The 19,434-nt window shown below is 44.8% G+C and overlaps 1 protein-coding gene across 2 annotated transcripts in view; it reads right to left on the bottom strand.

The window, feature by feature from the left end:
• Positions 1-19,434, bottom strand: part of Wwc2 (WW and C2 domain containing 2) — a 178,546-nt gene that overhangs the window by 74,972 nt on the left and 84,140 nt on the right. For both annotated transcript variants that reach the window (XM_006970956.4, XM_042262852.2), the window contains exons 3-4: positions 11,299-11,502; positions 10,042-10,118 (exon numbers count right to left, since the gene is read on the bottom strand). In XM_006970956.4, the coding sequence (XP_006971018.2) occupies positions 10,042-10,118; positions 11,299-11,502 (281 nt within the window). The remainder of the gene's footprint in view (positions 1-10,041; positions 10,119-11,298; positions 11,503-19,434) is intronic.

The following is a 19,434-nucleotide window of genomic DNA, read 5'->3' as shown; positions in this document are numbered from 1 at the left end:
CAGACAGTGAAAACCTCAAATGCCTTCATTATTCAGAAATCCCGGAGAAAAGACAAAATAAACGGAAAGAGTGTCAGGCAAAGGAGGAGGAGGAGGAAGCGCATGGTGATGTGAGAGGCAGGTCAGAGGAAGAGGAGGCGCTGTGTAAGTCACGTCGGAGTGGAGAAGCCGAGTACTTTGACTAAAGGAGCGATCCAGCATTTTATGTGTTGGAGTTCAATCTGACGATTCACTTTGTGTCCGCTTATATTTTACCAGGGAAAATAATACAAGTAATTATATTTCAAGGCTCAATTTGTAACTTCAAAGAGAAGGGAGGCCGATGCTATTAGAATCCAGAGAAGAAAGAGCTGGCTTGGGTGGGTGGGAGCTGCCTAATGAAGTCGGAGGGGGCAGTGCTGGAATGGAAGATGTGTAGAAGAGTCGGGAAGACATCCACTATTAGCATGTCAAACGAACCACGCGTAATCAATAGCTCATTCCCTGTGTACTTGTGGAGCTGACAGCATTTTCTGTACTTTTTGTTAAAAAGACAATAACCCTTCTATTTAAAACAAAAAAAAAAAGTATATCAAAAAGTCAATAGCAACTCCGAGAGATGGGCTGAAACCCCTTTACCTTTGAAAAGAGAGTCGGTAAGAACTGTTATTGAGACCATGTAGAACTGCTAAATTAAACCAATCAGCATCTCTCACTGACAAAAAGTAGTATTGTACTTAGAAGCATTTGGGATAGAATGGCAGGTCAGTTTAAATGTTTCAAATATTCCGTATCTCAGGGATATCGGCATTCCTCACGTTCACTGCGGTAACACTCAGGAGGTGAAAACACTAAATGTCCAACAACAAATAAAAAAGAGGAAACATCTAGACACCCACAATGAAACAGTATTCAGGCTCACAAAAAAAAGTCAGAAGATTCTGCAATGTGGGTTTAACATGGATGGGCCTTGAGGACTTTGCATTAAAAGAAGCCACTCAAAGAAGAATAAAGAGTGCACGATTCTACTTAGGTGAAGTACTCAAATTAGTCAGCCTCACAGGAGGGAGAGCAGCTTCCAGGGGGCACAGGGGGGCCCGGGCAGCTGCTCCTCAAAGGCTGACACACTTCCACTTATACTGTGCACAGGGTACCCACATCAACAGTGGAGCACTGTACACTCAACACCTGTTAGAGCTCATGCTAAAGGTTCCTATCACGTGTAATAAAAACTGAAAGTTTAAAAATCTAAAAGTAACCTCTGACCTCTGGATGACAGCGACAGAGGACGCCAACCTGAGCTGTCTTTATGTTCACGCTGTTTAGTTTTCCTAACAGCCGCTGTAAGCACAAACCTTCCTATTGTAGGGAGTCTGGCACACTACCTGAATGATTCTCATTTCCCAAATATCAATTTCAAAATAAAATGGGTTATTTCTTAATTATGAAACAATTCATTCCCATTATATCGACAAATGAGAATAGATCTAATCTCCAGCCAGACATTCTTCCTAATTCTCCTTTGGTTTTGAGTAGGGACTTCCGTTATAGCTCACACCCCTTTCTTCACTAGCTGTAAGAAGATCGTGGTTTTGCTTCTGTGTCCACTCCAAGCCACCCTCAAGTGCAGGGCACAAACTGTAAAAACCCGAGTTCGGAGCACAGCCGGAGGACTAAGGCAGCCTTGGTCTGCACACCTAGCACACTCTCCATGAAGTAATAACGGGCAGCTCTATTATTCCAGGCATCATGCTCATCACACCCATCTTCAAGTCGCCTAATCACATATGATATCGACAGAGTTCCAGTTCTTACTATATAGGTGAGGGGTATGGGACCCGAACAGAAAACAGTGGGGACCTCACAGGGACCAGGGTGGAATTACAGCAAAGTGGCCTGTATGAAACCTATGACCTTTTCTTCCACCTTAGAAGTGTCCATGTTCCCTGGCCAAGAATGGGAGACATGGACAGCCCAGAAGCCCAGGGCTGGAGCTTTCTCTATGCCTGAACTTCCCGCAGCGGTAACCACCACCTAATTTTATGTATCAGTTTCCCCCGGAATCAAATCTCACCACCCAGAGTACGAAGTGAGAGGCACGAGACCCAGGACTGGCACATTCCCTGCATTTCACTACTGACTAAGCTAAAGAAACTGACATTTTAAATTGATTTCCAAGTTATTTCTGAAAACGAGGAAGACACGGTGATCCAATGTGTGTGACTGGGAGCCACAGCGCTTCTCCTCACTCTGCACAGTCCTAGCGCACTGTTTCATTTCAAAGGCAGGAGAAGGGAGCGAATGACAAGAAAGAAAAGTAAATCCGAGACCCGTAAGCCTCCGAAAGATCAGGAGACGGGCAGGTTTCCCAGGCTCGCCCCTGGGGCGAACCCGGCAGCATTAAAGCTATAATGAGCAAAATGGTATTTTACTAATGAGTACCTTCCCCTTTTGCGGGCTCTCCATTGTCTTGCGGGGAGCTCCTCTCTAAGACAGGAAAGGGCAACTGTCAACCCGCTCCTTCTGGAAATCTCTCTCGACTACTACTCCTACCCCGCGCCAATGTGCACCACCCAGCTCATCAACTCCAGATGGTCAGAAGACCTAAGTCATCGCTTATAAACTTCAAAAAAAGAAAGAAATCAGAACCCCAGGTGCTGCGAGGGCCATTTGTGATGGCTAATTAATGGATTTTTATCATAAGAAACGAGAGGGTTGAATGAAATATTTTTAAACTCCAATAAAAATTTTTTATAAAGCCAATGAGAAAAAGCACATTAACATCTATGAAATATACTGTCCGAAGATAAAAAATAATAATGTAAAAATTCCCTACAAATACATAAAATTAAGCAGCAAGTTATCAGGTAACAATTCCACTCCAAGCAAATATCCAGAGAAATGAAAATGTACACATGCCTCACAGACGTGGAAACAACTTTGACTCAAACGGTCACTGACTGACGGAAAGGACACATACAGCATGCTCCCCAACACTAGGAAGGACTGTTGTCTTGACATGTGCTATCACCACACAGAGGGACCTGCAGACATGACAGAAACATGAAGCCAACCACAGGAGACAGGGTGCTGGAGATGACTGTCTCAGTCCGCATTCTACGGCTGTGAAAAGACACCATGACCACGGCAACTCTTACAGACGAAAGCGTTTGAACTGGGGGCTTGCTAACCGGTTCAGAGGTTTAGTCCGTTGGCATCATGGCAGCGAGCATGGTGGCGTGGTATAAGTCAGGCATGGAGCTGGGTGAAGCTGAAAGTTCTACACTTGATCCGTAGGCAGCGAGAAGACCTGGGCTTGGCATGGGCTTTGGAAACCTCAAAGGCCACCCTCCATGACTCACCTCCTCCAACAAGGCCACACCCCTAATCCTTCTCACACAGTGCCACTCCCTGATGACTAAGCATTCAAATGAATGAGCCCATGGGGCCATTCTTGCTTACACCACCACACTGACATTTGTGTGAAACAGTCACATCACACAAGTCTGGGGAGGCAGAGAGAAACAGTTAAAGTCTGGGACTCGGGTGACTGGAGAAGAGAGGCATGTGGAATGAGGAGTCACTGTTAATGGGGATACATTTCTTTTCAGGGGGTTCATAAAGACAAATACTACATGTTCTAGTCCCTCTACAGAACCTAGGTTTTGTTTTGTTCTGTTTTGTTTTGTTTTTCCTTTCTTTTTGGTTTTTCAAGACAGGGCTTCTCTGTGTAGTTTTGGTGCCTGTCCTGGATCTTGCTCTGTAAACCAGGCTGGTCCGCCTGGCTCTGCCTCCTGAGCACTGGGATTAGAGGAGTGTGCCACCACTGCCGCCGCCACCACCCAGCCCGAGCCTAGCTTTTAATGTGTACCTAAGTGAGGAGCTATATGTCATGAAACTAGAAAGGGAACTATGAGAGGGAAAATGTAACAATATAAATGATATAGAACCAGACAAAAGGATCAGATGGTACAGGGAAGGGATAAGAAAAAAAGGGAGGGAGGGAAGGAGGGAGGGAGGGAGGGAGGGAGGGAGGGAGGGAGGGAGGGAGGGAGGGGCAACAGAAACAAACTATGTGCCATAACAGAACTCAATGCTTTGCTAATTAAAAATAATATTTAATTAAAAATGAAAAAAGGGCCAGGCAGTGGTGGCGCACGCCTTTAATTCCAGCACTTGGGAGGCAGAGGCAGGCGGATCTCTGTGAGTTCGAGGCCAGCCTGGGCTACCAAGTGAGTTCCAGGAAAAGGCGCAAAGTTACACAGAGAAACCCTGTCTCGAAAAAAACCAAAAAAAAAAAAATAATAATAATGAAAAAAGGAATAGAAACGTTGGGGCACATGATAGAAATATAAAAGACTGTTCTCCCTTATCCATAAAAGGAGCCTAATCTTTCCTATAATTGTATTTCAATCTAGGTGTGGTGGTGCATGCCCTTACTCCTAGGATCAGGAGGCAGAAGCAGGTGGATCTCTATGAACTCAGGGCCAGCCTGGTCTACACAGCAAGTTCCATGTCAGCCAGTGATACACAGTGAGACACTGTTTCAAAAAAGGAAAAAACCTAAAGTTTTAAATGTACTTCATTTATCCTCTGGGAATTTATACAGGCATGCAATGTATTTCCATCATATTCCTTCCCTAATCCAATGAAGTGTTTTTTTCATCTAAGACAATTCCCTTTAGTCTGCTTTAAATTTTCTTTTCCTGTTCTGGCTGGTTGTTTGTCCAGGCTACATGAAACCATCTAAACTGATCATTTACAAATGTATTTGTTCCCCTGCCAATACTGTCTATTTACACATATATGTACTATGTAATACACATATATGTATATGTCTAACATAGGAAGACACTATATTGTTCCTAGAGATGTCACCTGCATTGAACAGTGTAAAATGTTCCGATCACAGTAGAAATCAGAGTGTTTGAGAGCCAGGAGAGGCTGGTGACTTACATGAGTGAGAAGAAGCTACAAATCTCTCAACAACACAATGTCAAGGAAGGGATTCATTTGCATGTATTATTTAGCCTGCAGTACAGAGTCCTTAAAAATTAGGCAAAGAGGTCAAAATCATTAGAGAAAAACAGAAATAAAACATCATTAAACCCATGGAATGATTGTTATATCTTTTCAAAGCCTGACACTGATTTTTTGAAGTGGAAAAAGGGGCACAAATGTGCTATGAAATGACCTTGAAGTTACTAGCAGGGTATGAGTATAGATCTTATACAGGACAGTCTTCTCTCGATTTCGCTTTTGGTTTCCTCTTTTTCTTAGCCATATAATTCTTAATTTCATTCAAAACCACTAAGAAAGTTGTACTGTATTCTTTAGCCAAACACCAACTATTAATAAACAAATCGATCTAAATGTTTGAAGACTAAAGCATCTAATGCAAATGCTGGGTTACAAATCAGCACTGGTCGCTCCCGCATCTCGGAAGTAAGATCAGCCACATCTGGAACTCAGAATGTAAGATGTGTGTGTGTGTGTGTGTGTGTGTGTGTGTGTGTGTGTGTGTGTGTGTGTGATGATCTAATAGGATTGCCTGGGCTGGCCCTGGAGCCCAACCAGGCTGGGATCATAGGCATGTACCACTTTAAAGTTTACACAAAATGCAAATACAAAGATCTTTCGTGTATAGTGATAATTTGTACTAAATCATATTATATGGCATATTTTTATTTCAAGTACGTTGATATGATTTTATTATATTATTTAGAACACTGCTTAAAGCACAATATTTTATATTAATTATTTCAACTCTATTCCCAATTACAAATCAAATCTTAATTTAATTGCACAGAAGACTCCAGAGATACACTGTCATGAGTCCTCAGTTACGCTCGGCTGGGCTTTTTGATGATACATCTATCTAAGGTGTATCACACTTCAGGAAGTAACCCTTTACCCATGTTCCTACTACATGACCCTAGTAACCCTCCTCCATCACCAAGAGGAAGGGTAGTTTCTTTGACCTACTGATGTCCTATCTGGAGTGGATAGACATCTGTACATCTCCCCAGGAAAAGTTCCAGCTGTCAGAGCTGTGCTAAACAGCTCCAGGTGTCCGGGACACCTCCAGGGCAGAGCTATTCTGAGAAGCTTGGGTTGTCCGGGATATCTCACCCTCCAGGGCTGAACTGTCTCCTTGCAGCTTCAGCTGTCAGAGCTGTCCTAAGCAGCTCAAGGTGTTGCCTGATGCCCCAGGTGGTCAGGACACCTTTCCCCAGAACTGCAAAACTCATGTTTTGGTGCCGAAATCCGGGACCAAACCCACAGAGTTGCGACAAATTTTCTTACAGTAACTTGGTAATATTGCTCCATCAAAGCAATGAAGTATGTAACTAGTGCTGGTTTATACCTAAAAACTCTGTGTGACTTAAAATGCAGGTGGGTGTCCAGAGCTACGTAGTTAGTTCCTTCATCAATTACCACCCTCGGACATCAACTTACAAGGAGCTTGTGTGACCCTGGAGACTGTATAATGACACCCATCCCCTTCCCCAAGTGCTACCCAGCCACGAGTTAGCAGAGCCGAAGTGCTCAAAGCCGGCTCCTGCACCACAGCGGCAGCAGAGTCGGGAGCCTGCCTGCTTCTAAAGAGCATTTCCAACTGTCCATCTATCTAACGACAGAGAGAAGGGCACGGTGAGAGAATGTCTCACATCCTCTTCTGCACAGACGCACCTTCCCAAGGAGGGCGTCTCTCTGGCTTACCATGTAGTCACAAGGTGGCAGAACAGGTATAATATATAATGTCCCTAATGAAGACCAGAAATCCTGGCACAATGTAAGTCTTGTCAAAGACTCATTGGGAAACAGGTCTGGGGATGTGACCGCACGGGGGTGTCCTGAGATCCCTGATTGACAGATTCCTTAATGGCTATTTGTATAAGAGACCTTAAGTCCCTTTTTTATGGTTTTATCTTTATCCCCCTCCTAAAGTCTTGGTATTTCCTCCCTTGCAGGCACAGTCTAGAGTAGTCTGCTGTGACTACGACTTGTGTCACTAGAGATAATTATGAAAAATGGTTCACGTTTCAAAGGACAGTAGCAACTGCCTGAAAAATCACAATGAAGTGGTAGTAGAGTTTGGGAAGAGCGAGTTTTAACAAAGATGCCTTCATTTCCACGTTCTCAAAATGAGTGATCTAACAATAAGAAGTAAATCACAGTAACACACAGACACGGCACACAGCAGTCGAGCACACTGCATAGGAGTCGAGAAATACAATTTCACAGACCAGAGGGTCCGCGATGCCCTGACAACTATTTACTACAAGGTGACGCAGACCACTTCTACACATGATTTTATAAACTTAATGAAGAGAAGCCAGAGTTCTGTAGATGGATTTGAGTTTGGGCTTCGGGGGTTTGGTTTCTGCTTTGTCCTGGAGCCTGAACTTAGGGCCAGAGCTCTACCGATGAGCTACCTCAGCCCACACACAAACCCACAAGTGAACTTCTTTCATGCTATTTTTTTTCTGAGAACCACTGAGTAAACTGTAAGGAAAAACGAACCAGAGCGTCTTTCTGAAGATACCGGAGAACCACTAAGCCCACAGAACTACGTTAAAGGCCCAAAAGTTAAAGGGAGAGCAGCCGTCACCCACATGTGGCGCTCTTTCCTAAGGACCCCCGCTATGCAGAAAGCAGGGTAGCTGGGATACCCAATCGGGCTCCAGATACACAGAATGAAGATGCCCACACAGCTCAGGGGAGAGGCTGGAATACCCAATCGGGCTCCGGATACACAGAATGATGGGTAGTGAGGCCCACACAGCTCAGGGGAGAGGCTGAGAGTTTAGTCTCGATGAAGCTGATGGGGTTGGTTGGGGTGTGGATGGGGGGGGGAACTGCTTCCATGAGCTCATGGGTAGCTCTGAGAGCTTTGCCCTAAGAGATGGAGGTAACCTGGAGATAGACCCACGCTAAGAAAGGGCCTGAAGACTGGATTTCAGTCATTCCCAATTCTGCCTGGATTTAAACCATCTGCTCCTGACCCAAATGCCTACAAGAAACAAAGTTAAGTGCTCTGAAAAATGCAAGATCGCCCAAAGCTTAAAATTATCTTTGTACCACCACAGACATACTATATGGCTCTTAAGATGTAAACGTCTATAAGAATCAAGAACTGACCAAAAGCCAACAGAAAAGCAATAGACCCAAGGACCCAGAAGACGGGAGATGCAGCCCTGGATAAGTCAGGGCTTGGGAATGTAAAGGACTATGGCTATTTTGGTCAAAAATATACATATTAATGTGCAGAAGGTGGGCAAGGAACTAGAAACCAAATGAATGAATAAAACCATTGAAAAAAAACAGTAAGTAGAATTGGCTGAAATAAGTAACAATGGTAAAAATCTCCGGTTGTTTGAAAATGAAGCAATACACTGCTTGATTTCTCAGAGGCAGGAAAGGATTTGGAGCACATGATAGTCAAGATTCAAAATTCAAAACCTATAGAATGTAAGCAAAAGTCATAGGTATTAAGTGACTTAGAGCCTTAATGCAAATATCTGGAAGCAGGAATGGTCAAAACTTTGGTGATATCCACCAAAAAACAGGAGGTGGTTGTGTTTGTTTGGAGGCAGAATGCCAGACAAGCACTCGACCAACTAAGTCAGCCCGACTAGATACCAGTTCCCCTCTTGTACCAAAAACGTGTACATGCCAAGCATGTAGTGACACATGCCTTTGATCTCTGCACTCAAGAGGCAGGAGGCAGGCAGATCTTGGTGAGTTCGAAGCCAGCCTGGTCTGCAAAGTGAGTTCCAGAACAGCCAGGGCTGTTCCACAGAGACACTCTGTCTTGACAAACAAAAACAAAAAATATGTACATGTATGCACCAAAAATATGTATGATGCATACATAAAGACAGTTCTTAGTGATCAGGAAGTGGAGCAAACAGACACACGTCAGTGGTAGAACAGAGAAATGTGTCTGCTTACGCAGTCGCTATTTAGCTTTAAAAGTGAATGTGGATGAATCCCGAAATAATGCTGGAAAAAAGATGCCATGGAACCGCATACATGGGAAGCATTCCGGCTTTACAGAGCTAATGAAAGCGTTAGACGCAGGGCTGGCAAGGTGAGCATTGCTTCCAGCAGAAAATGGCGGCGAGAGGAAATGCGAGAGGGTGCACTGGAGGTGCCTGTGATTAAGATGATAACCTGCTTCATGACCACGGTCATTAGGACATACGATGCAACTCGCTCATGAACAGTCCATGGGATCCCCCGTCAAGGATAAACAAGATCGGTATTGAGCAGCTTGGTCAAAACAATTAGAGCAATGATCAAGAAATAATCCTTTCTGAGACGGAAGGACAGACTGACAAGGCGGTGGAAGCTGCAGATGCCCTTTATACAAGGGTGTCCGATGGAAGAGCACTACGCCTTGGAAGACAAAGAGGGAAAATAAATGATCAGGATGCAGATTTCCTTTGCATGGACTAAGTGCTAATAAGAAAAGCCAACAAGCTGGGCGGTGGTGGCGCACGCCTTTAATCCCAGCACTCGGGAAAGCAGAGGCAGGCGGATTTCTGTGAGTTCGAGATCCAGGACAGGCTCCAAAACTACAAAGAGAAACCCTGTGTCAAAAAAAACAAAAACGAAAGAGAGAGAGGGAGGGAGGGGGGGGGGGAGGGAGGGAGGGAGGGAGAGAGGGAGGAAAGGAAGGAAGGAAGGAAGGAAGGAAGGAAGGAAGGAAGGAAGGAAGGAAGGAAGGAAGGAAGGAAGGAAGGAAGAGAAAAGCCAACAATTGCAACAAAGGTATTCCCAGTTTATGGCCATGCTACCTAAAGGTACCCGATCTCATTTGATCTCTGAAGCTAGCTAAGCAGGGTCAGGCCCGGTTAGTACTTGGATGGGAGAAAAAAAACCAATCCCAACCATCCTTCAAACAAAGGAGAAAGACCACCCGGCAGGGTGGAGCGGCGAGGTTTCCTAACCCTAACCCTTCAGAGGCAGAGAGGGGAGGTGAGCACCCATGCATCCTCCACGGCCTGAGTTGTGCGTTTGTTCAACGAAGAATCACAATGAAAACAATCTTACCCTTAATCGCGTGGTGGAGATCTCAGCTTTTAAAATATCAGGATCATATTTAGTGCTAGATGAAGACCCTGAGAAGACTTTTAAGAGAGAGAGAGAAAAAAAAAAAACATTACTTATCAGTTGCAATAATTGCAAGCTTGGAATTTACTGATTTTAAAAGTAAGGTTTATGGGCAGGCCCCAGTATTCCAGGCCAGCCCTTTATCCCAGTTAGATGGGAGGCTGAAGGAGAAAGATTGCAAAATCAAGTGTTCCTGGGCTAAAGGACACGCTGAAGGACAGCTCAAACAACTTAGTGAGATCCTGTCTCAAAATAAAAAGAGATTTGGCGACAAAGTTCAGTGGTCCAGCACATGCCTAGCGTGCACGAGGCCCTTCCTGGTCCCTGTAACACACCGACACACACAGAGCCAAGATTTAGGTTCTTTTGTAGAAACGGCTTTTGTTTTCTCTTTTAGGAGATAGGTTCTCATACTTATTTCAATTTTTGATATAGGGTCTTCCTATGCAGCCCGGGCTAGCTTCACAGTTGCAGGGATCCTCCTGCCTCAGCCTTCCCAGTGCAAGAATTACAGGCATGAACCACCAAGCATGGTTCTTCAAGCCTTTGTCATACTAAGACAAAATAAAACAAAACCCTCAGGCTACAAAATACTGAGAGAAACTTGTCCTGGGTCCTTCAAGAGTTCTGCTGTGCAGCTCCTTAGGGGGCTACGACTTAAAAAGTTCTGGGCCCGTCATAGCTGCTTCTTTAAACCCGGCCAGCTCCAGATGACTGACACTTGAGCAGAGATGGAGGGGCTTGAGCCCCAACAGTCTCAGTTCCTCCCCAGGAACAACAGTGAGCAGAAGTCACCTTTAAAAGGCTCACATTGAGGCTGCAGAGTGCTGGCCGCTCTTCCCGAGGACCTGAGTTCAGTTCTGAGCACCCATACCAGGCAGCGCACAGCTCTGTGGCTCTAGCTCTTGGGGATCAGATGCCTCTGGCCTCCTTTCCTTGTTCTGACAGAGATTTACCCAAACAAAAGGCAGCCAGGCATAAGCCCGATGCCCAAATGGGGAGATCTGTACCTCAAGTGGGCATGGGGCATTTCTCTGAGTCATCTGTTGGGAACCCCCTCCTCTCTCGTGGCTCGGAGGAATTCTTGCCTGGGAGGGAAGGGGGCTCAGAATTTAACTCCACAGACGTGTGAGTGACCTTCACCTCTCTACAATCCCATCTTCAGTTCTGGAGTGTGACCAGCCACACAGTACTCACGGCTTGTGCGAGAACTTGACTTTTCCTTGTAGGCGTCATTTAAGCGGACATACTCATCGAGGGCCAGGGCCAGCCTCTGTTCCTTCACATGGTACAGCTCCTTCTGTGTCCTGAGTGCGTCCTGGGCCACGGAGAGATAGTCCTTGAGCATCCTCTCCTGCTCACCCCGCCACTGCTTTCTCGGATCTTCAATCTGTGTGGTTTCTGAAAAGACAGCAGTTGGGAGTCTGTGTTGGGCTTTAATTATGCTTGTAGGATTATTCATTGGGGGATTAGCTAGTTTAAAGTCTTGTATCCTCTAAAGCATCTACCAGAAACTTCTATAGCGTGACTTGTCTAAAATCTGGATATGGGGTTGTTCCACTTACTCCACAACCAGCCCTTGGCCATTCCTTTGCAGCCATTGACAGCAATGTGTCTTAACTATAGGCCCCTCACACACATGTCATCCATCAATCATCCTTTTGAGAACTCTCGGGCTCCCCAATACCCAGGAAACAAGAGCTACATCACCATGAGCATCCAGGGCCATGGATACTCGGATCCAAATGGACTTTTGAAGGGCCACACTTCCATTGACTTTAACACAGGACTCCTGTCCTCTTACCTAGTACATCAGCGCTACTCCTGGCCTGGTCCATGGACCATCACCGGCCTCAGAGTCACTTTCATACCCACAGCAATAAAGATGAAAATCAAGAGGACATTTAAGTCTTCAGAGCAATTTTATTCAGTTACTACATATCTGTTGAATCTATAAATATTAGAGCTTATATTTCTTTATGGGCATTTTATTTTTCTATGAATTTATTTTTATTCTACCAAAAATATCAATCACTCTGTGGCAGATTAGAAAATTTAAAACAATTAAAACCAAAGCCACCTTGCCCTTGCTGTAAGGAGAAAGTCCCTTAGTGACTGTGAAAGTCTCCAAACCAATTATAACCTCTGCTCAGAAGATGGGTCCTGGGACGGCTCACCCTGACCATTTTATTTTATAACAAATGCATTGGCCACATACTGGGGCAGGGAGCTGCCATGTACTGGTGTCTGTCTTGGGGTAAATGGCGGTTACAAGGCCAAGTGCAGGGGTTGTGAATCTACAAGGATGCCAGTACAGTTGGCTATAGATGTTTGTACTGACAAGTCACAGAAGAATACACACTGTTGGCCAGAGCGTAGGATAGAGGCAACTTACTTACTCAGGAACTATGAGACTACGTACTGGCGGAAATACCTGCATACAAATACGCATTGGCAGCATTATTCACAATACACAAATATTTAAATCTTGGTATATCCATACAATAAATACTACTCGGAAAGAAAAAGAAAAAGAGAGACAGACAATGTGCATGTTTGCATCAGACCCCAGACAATAGTTATTTATATGAAATTCTGGTCAAGGGCAAACCAAACCCAATGGCAGAGAAGTGACCAACAGCTGCCTGTGAAGTACTCACTAGCGTGGAGCTAATGTCCTTTTCAAGGGGACAGAAACATTCCATAGCTTGGTTATTACAAAGGTTATGTGATATATACCTGTCAGAGCTCATGAGCTGTATTATTATTATTATTATTATTATTATTATTATTATTATTATTAAGGTGTAACATACAATGCAACTCATTGTATTATTAATTATTATTATTATTATTATTATTATTATTAAGGTATGTGATATATACCTGTCAGAGCTCATGAGCTGTAATATTATTATTATTATTAAGGTGTAACATACAATGCAACTCATTGTATGTTACACCTTAATAAAGTTGGCTTAAGGGTTTATGAGTGTAGCTCACTGGTCGAGTGCCACACACACACACACACACACACACACACACACACACACACACACGCAAACACTCGTACATGAAATAAATTTTAAAACTTTAAGAGAGAACTGAGGAGGTCTATGTTGGCCCATGGAACTGACTTTTCAGAGTCCAGACTGTCCTGGGAATGTGTGACCTGACCCCCGGGTATAAGGCAGGATATTAAACTGACAGTTTGGCCCAGGAAGGCTGGGTCCTCTGGGGGTAAGAGAGGCCCTGGGTGATTCACAAAATGGTCTAGCTCAGTAGAACACTACACTGCCTCAGACCTATAGTTCTGGCCTCATATTCACTGGCTGCTAAAAGCTGAGCTTTCTCCAAAGCACCATTTTTTAAATGCTCATTTTAAAGATATAAATATTTAAATACACAAAAGATAAACATCTCATGTAATCATTGGGAGTAAACACTGTCTCAACAGGAGCTGTCCTGAATGGGCAGACCTTCCACATCAGAATCTTCAAGGGCAAAACAGCATGGCGCCGCCCTCTGGGGAATATGGAAGATGTGCAGAGATCACCGAGTAAGGGCCTAAAGCTCTCGGTTGTCTGTTTCCATATTTATTCACTGCAACACGGGCCTTTAATATTCTAATAGTGCTCAGATTGATTTCCAGTATTCATACACATGACTGCACTCTGGCTCAAAGGACAGAAACTGTCACATGACAAATGGGAAATTAGGGTCCTCAAGTTTTTTCGGGCTGGAGAGGGCAGCACTTCTGGATTGAAGGCCCGTGGAGAAGCTCCCCTTGACATGAGGAGGCCCGTGGAGAAGCTCCCCCTGACATGAGGAGGCCCGTGGAGAAGCTCCCCCTGATGGTGAGGTCTGTGGAGAAGCTCCCCCTGATGGTGAGGAGGCCTGTGGAGAAGCTCCCCCTGGCGGTGAGGAGGTCTGTGGAGAAGCTCCCCCTAATGGTGAGGAGGCCTGTGGCCAGCCACACAAAGGCACACTACCAAGAACCACAGTTTGAGCCGTCTTCTCGAGCAGGATGACTGCAGCCTGGCACCCTGGCTACGAGTTTATAAAAACCGTAGCCAGGACTGCTAGGCCTCACCTGCTTCAAGGCCCACAGAAAGTGTAAGACAACAAACACTAGGAATTTGTCACGCTGAGATATGTAACTATTAAACCAACCAAATAAAGAGATGCAAACACATGGATGTTTTTAGTTAGAATAGTAAGCAGGTACCCCTCAGGTCCAGCTAGGCATATTTGTCCCCATGTTTGGGAACTGGTGTACTTAAATAAATATTTGTCAACAGCTAAAAGGCCATGAAATCCTGCTACAACATTAACACTCAGATTAATGAATTAAAACAACACTAAGGATGGTAACGAACTATTAGTACTTTGTGCGATAATAATGAATGTGTTTTGGGTGAGTCTGAAGAAACCCCCGAGTAGACTGGTTCAGATTTGTTTACAAGAGAGGCAGGAAACATTTATATTTCTGAAATAATGCACAATTCCAATATAAACCACAAAGAGAACTCCCAAAGGCATCTTCGAAGGTTTCATAAGGCAGGACTAGGCTCATCTCCATCTGTTATATTTGCTGAATAGATTTGAAAAGAATATTTATTAAATGTAAACACGCAAGAAGAGTGTTTTACAAATGTGGTGTTTTTTTTTTTTATTAAGACCTTCTGGCCTTGGGAGATCACTATATCATAATGCAATGTAATTTGCATGCTGTCGGCTATATTAAAGAAGTAATATATTACATGCTTTAAAACATTGCATATCTCAAGAGAATTCACATCCCATTAGTTTCATGGATGTGGGACTTTACAGACAGGGAACACAAAAGCTTATCATGGACGACAACATTGCCCTTCGGAGACTAGTGTTTCTGTCTATAACGCAGATTTCTGTTCTTCCTGCTGTGCTCGAAAGAATGAATGAAATAAATATGTACAACTTTTCTTATCTTCCTTTTTATAAAGTCTCTGCAAAATTTATTTGTTGCCTATTTCTTCCATGTACAATTATTAAGCCCCTACTGGATGCATTAGACAAAATAAGATGTTGGAGGAAATCATTATGCACAAAGTAAACAAACAAACAAACAAACAATCCAACAAATTTATACCAGATTGAGAGACTGTCTTTAGAGAAGGATGGGTAAGTATATAGCAATTTGGAGAGTGCAGGGTTTCTTCTGGTTGAGAAGGTATGATGCCAGCGAATCCAGCTGCAGTTAAACAGGATACCAAAGAGCCCCAGGCAAGCGCACTTCTCCAGCCAGGACTCCCACGGCCCCGACAGAGTTTCCTGTTTTCTTTCACCAGGCTGCGTTCTCCAGCCAGCTGAAGACCTTGGCTCTACCTATGGTCTTCCTTCTTCCCTCCCCGAAACTCTGCAGCAGGCTACCGTTTGGCCAAGCCCTGAGGATCAGCTGGCACTCTCTGCAGGCAGCATGGGTCCACTGCAGAAGGGAGGGACTCCCTCCTGGCCCCCCTGCTCTCTGTGCAATGGCGATCCTCAGGCAAGGTGGGAGACTCACCTCGGAAGTGTGCCACAGAAGAGTCTACGCAAACGCATGCAAGGACCTTGACTCCATTTTAGAAGACCACCTTGCAGAAACGTGAAGCCCCACTGCCGAAGGGGTCGATATGGCAGCCTGGGAACCTTTCGTAATGAAATTTACACACCAAGTGAAAGAAAGAAATTCGGGAAACACCACAGCTGTACTGGAAAGCATAACAGAATTTGAAAACTCCAAGTATGTTTGTGCCCTGACCGGAAGAGGGTTGAGAAGATGTACAGCCGAGAATCAGAAAATGAGTTAACGTTAGCTCTTGTAACGTGAACTTCTTTTATCTCCATTTCCTATTTGTCTGCATTACTTTCACAAAATATATGATAAGGCTGCGATGGCCGAGTTGGAAAAGCGCAGGAGAGAAAGCCAAGGCACAAACGAAAAAGCGAAGAAAGATTTTCCTTTAGCACTCCTAAGAACTCAAGTGCGGGTGAGATGATAATATAAAAGGGTAAAAAAAAAAATCCTTTTTTAAGATTGTGGAGACAACACTGATTAGAAGTTTCTCAGAGGTTTGATCATAGTGAAGACGACCGGGAGGAAACAGACAAGAGACATTTGATAGTAATCGCAAAGAAAAACATCATGGCAGATAAAGAGGCCCACACTAAGGAAAGGAAGAGGTCACAACTTTCGGAATGACAAGGTTTAAGGATCTTCAAATGGAATATAAGCTAAACAAATGAGGAGAGAAAGAATTAAAAAAAAATTGAAGGAAAATCTGAAAGTTCAGAAGCAGAAGAATCTACGTCAAATCTACATCTGGGTAGGAAAAAAAAAGAGAAGTTCCTGAATTCGGCCAGTACATGGAATATACAAATTATCATAGTTTCAACTTAGCCTCTCCTCCCAAGCTGCCAATCAGCCATTGGGCCTATCGGCTGTAACCGGGCATTAGCCGCCAATGAGTGAGAAGCGCTTTCAATGCTGACAGTCCTGGCTCCCAGATTATTCAAGACCTGGGGGCTTGTGGTGGTTTGAGTGCTATACCCCCATGAGTCTCAGGCTTTTGGAGACCTGGTCTCCAGTTGTTGTTGACGCTGGGAGAGGCTTGGGAAGTGTGGCCTTGCTGGGGGAAGTGTGTCGCGGAGTACAGACTCTGAGGTTTCGGAGCCACAGCATTCCCAGTCAGCTCTCTCCAGCAGCTTGAGATGCGACACCTCAGGACCCAGCTTCCTTTCCAGCCACGCGTCTGCACCTGCTGCCTCTACTCTACCACCACGGACTCTAACCCTCTAGAACTGTGAACCCCAGATCAGCTCCTGTATAAGGTGCCTCTGACCTGGTGTTTTATCACAGCAACAGAAAAGGAATGAATATTTAGGGTTGGGTGGGCGGGGCCAGAGGCTAGCAGCTTCCAAGCCCGAAGAGCTGGGGGCCAATTATTCCAGGCTTCATAAAGCAGGGTATTGACTATGAGGCTCTTGCTCTAAATTTAAACTCCTACCAGGCCTGCACTTAGAAGCTATCTTAGTGCCTGGGGCGGACACGGGGCGTGGATCATGAGTTCCCATCCCTAACTAAGGAGTTACTGACAGGTGGATGCCTGAGAGTGGAGGGAGAGTCGGTATTCTTTTTTTTTTTTTTTTTTGGTTTTTTGAGACAGGGTTTCTCTGCGTAGCTTTGCGCCTTTCCTGGAGCTCACTTGGTAGCCCAGACTGGCCTCGAACTCACAGAGATCCGCCTGGCTCTGCCTCCTGAGTGCTGGGATTAAAGGCGTGCGCCACCACCGCCCGGCTGAGAGTCGGTATTCTTTAAGAGTGTGGCTACGGTAGGTGAACCATGCTCTAGTGGATGATCCTGGACCCTTAATATATGGTCAGCACAAACTGGACTGGATAAGATTTTAAAAAAAGGCATGAAGTTGGGGGGAGATCGGGGAAGTTAGGAGGAGAGGAGAATGAATATGATCGAAATACATTGTGTGTACACAGTTCTCAAAGAATTGATAAAAATATAGTAATTTTTAAAATGTCCATTCAAGAGAATTCATATATATATATATATATATATATATATATATATATATATATATATATATAAAATATTGCCAAAAACCCCAGTGGCATAGGGGGTATTTTGTCGTAGTTAGGGTTTCTAGTGCTATGACAAAACACCATGACTAAAGATAACTTTAAGAGAAAAAGGTTTGTTTGTTTTTTATTTCTTCTTACAATTCTGAAGTCATATTTCATCACTTAGGGAAGTCAGGACAGAAGTCAGGACATGAACCTGGAGGCAGGGTGACACAGAAGCCATTGGATCCTTACTAACTTGCTCTCCACGGCTTACTTAGTCCGTTTTCTCGTACAACCCAGGGCCACCGGCCACCTGCCGAAGAAGCGGTATCACCACAGCAAGCCAGGCCCTCCCACACCAATCATTAGTAAGGAAATGCCCCACAGACTTCCCTACATGTAAGGACATTTCTTAATGGAGGCTCCACATCCCAGATAGCCTGTGTCAAGCTGACAAAAGACCAACCAAGGACATGTCTCCAGGCAGGCTAGGAAAGTGAGCTCAGCAGCCTCGAGAGCCCCGGTGGGGGGCGACACCAGGCATGGCACTTCCATACAAAGGGCGGTGTTCGCACCGACCAGATCGGCCCTTTATGCAAATGAAGGATAGTATTTACACAAACTATATTTCTTTTGCTGGACCACCCTGGCAATCAATCGCTCTCTGGCTGGCCTGGGGGAACGCTTCACTGAGGCATGTGACAGAAAGGAAGAAAAAAATCTAGCCCACACCGTCCCAAAGAGTCAGGGTGAGAGTAACAGCATCTGGAAACCAAATTGTGCCTCAGCAGCAAGCAGCGGCAGTTACAGCACAACTTCCTCAAGGCAGTCTCGAGCTCTAAGACCCAAGCAGCCTGGCCCGCTGTCCGCCTGGTGCTCCTCCACTTAATACAGTTAGAGGTCAGTGAATGGTCTAACTGTGTCAGAGAGCCAGATCATCTTAGGTGCCCAACAGCTTAGAGGAAAGTTAACCACTAAAAGGAATGCCCACAATAAGGGTCTGTCATCAGCATTATAGGGATTTAAAGAATTTAACAGGGCTCCAGCAGTATCCGGAAGAGGTAGCTCCCAACACATCTGTCTCATTTATGTTAGGTTTTACATGATTATGGCAAGGACCAAGAAATCGAACGATCTCCCTGTTTTCTTCCTCCTAAGAAATAGTTCGTCTATCTAGGGGGCTTGGAGGATACAGACAGAGAAGCAACAGAGAGGCTTGAGAATCATGTGCGCTGCTGAGAGAAAACGATACTGTATAAAGGCCTCACACATACCAGAACTTTTCTTCAAAGCCCAACAAAACACGTGTTCCCCAGGAGGCTGTATCAGAGTACCACGATGGAGTAAGCACACGCCATCCATCACTCCAGAGGTTACAACCAAAATCAGAGCGCAGAATCCACTGCCCAATCAAAGGAAGACTGGAAAAAGCAAGGGGAAGGACCGGGGGAGGAAATAAAAATACTCTGACAGAAACTTCTGGTTTTGTGGGTGACACCTCTTGTGACTTCCTAGATCTCACAAGACCGCAAATGGACTGGGAGAACAAACTCCAAAACAAACACCCACTTCTTGTCAAGAGTGTGGGGAAGAGGCTGTGGCCAGACAAAGCTCTTGGGGTGGGGGGTGGGGGGGGGCATCCTAGGTAAACAGCAAAAAGCGTTAGCGACCCACTGTTCCAGCCTGGTTTCTCTGGCTACTGTAAAACATTGACTAAAGCGACTTGGGGAAGGA

Source organism: Peromyscus maniculatus, chromosome 17, assembly GCF_049852395.1.
Source record: "Peromyscus maniculatus bairdii isolate BWxNUB_F1_BW_parent chromosome 17, HU_Pman_BW_mat_3.1, whole genome shotgun sequence".
NCBI lineage: Eukaryota > Metazoa > Chordata > Mammalia > Rodentia > Cricetidae > Peromyscus > Peromyscus maniculatus.
Note: the sequence above shows the minus strand (reverse complement) of the source record. Positions and strands in the feature narration are given on the sequence as shown.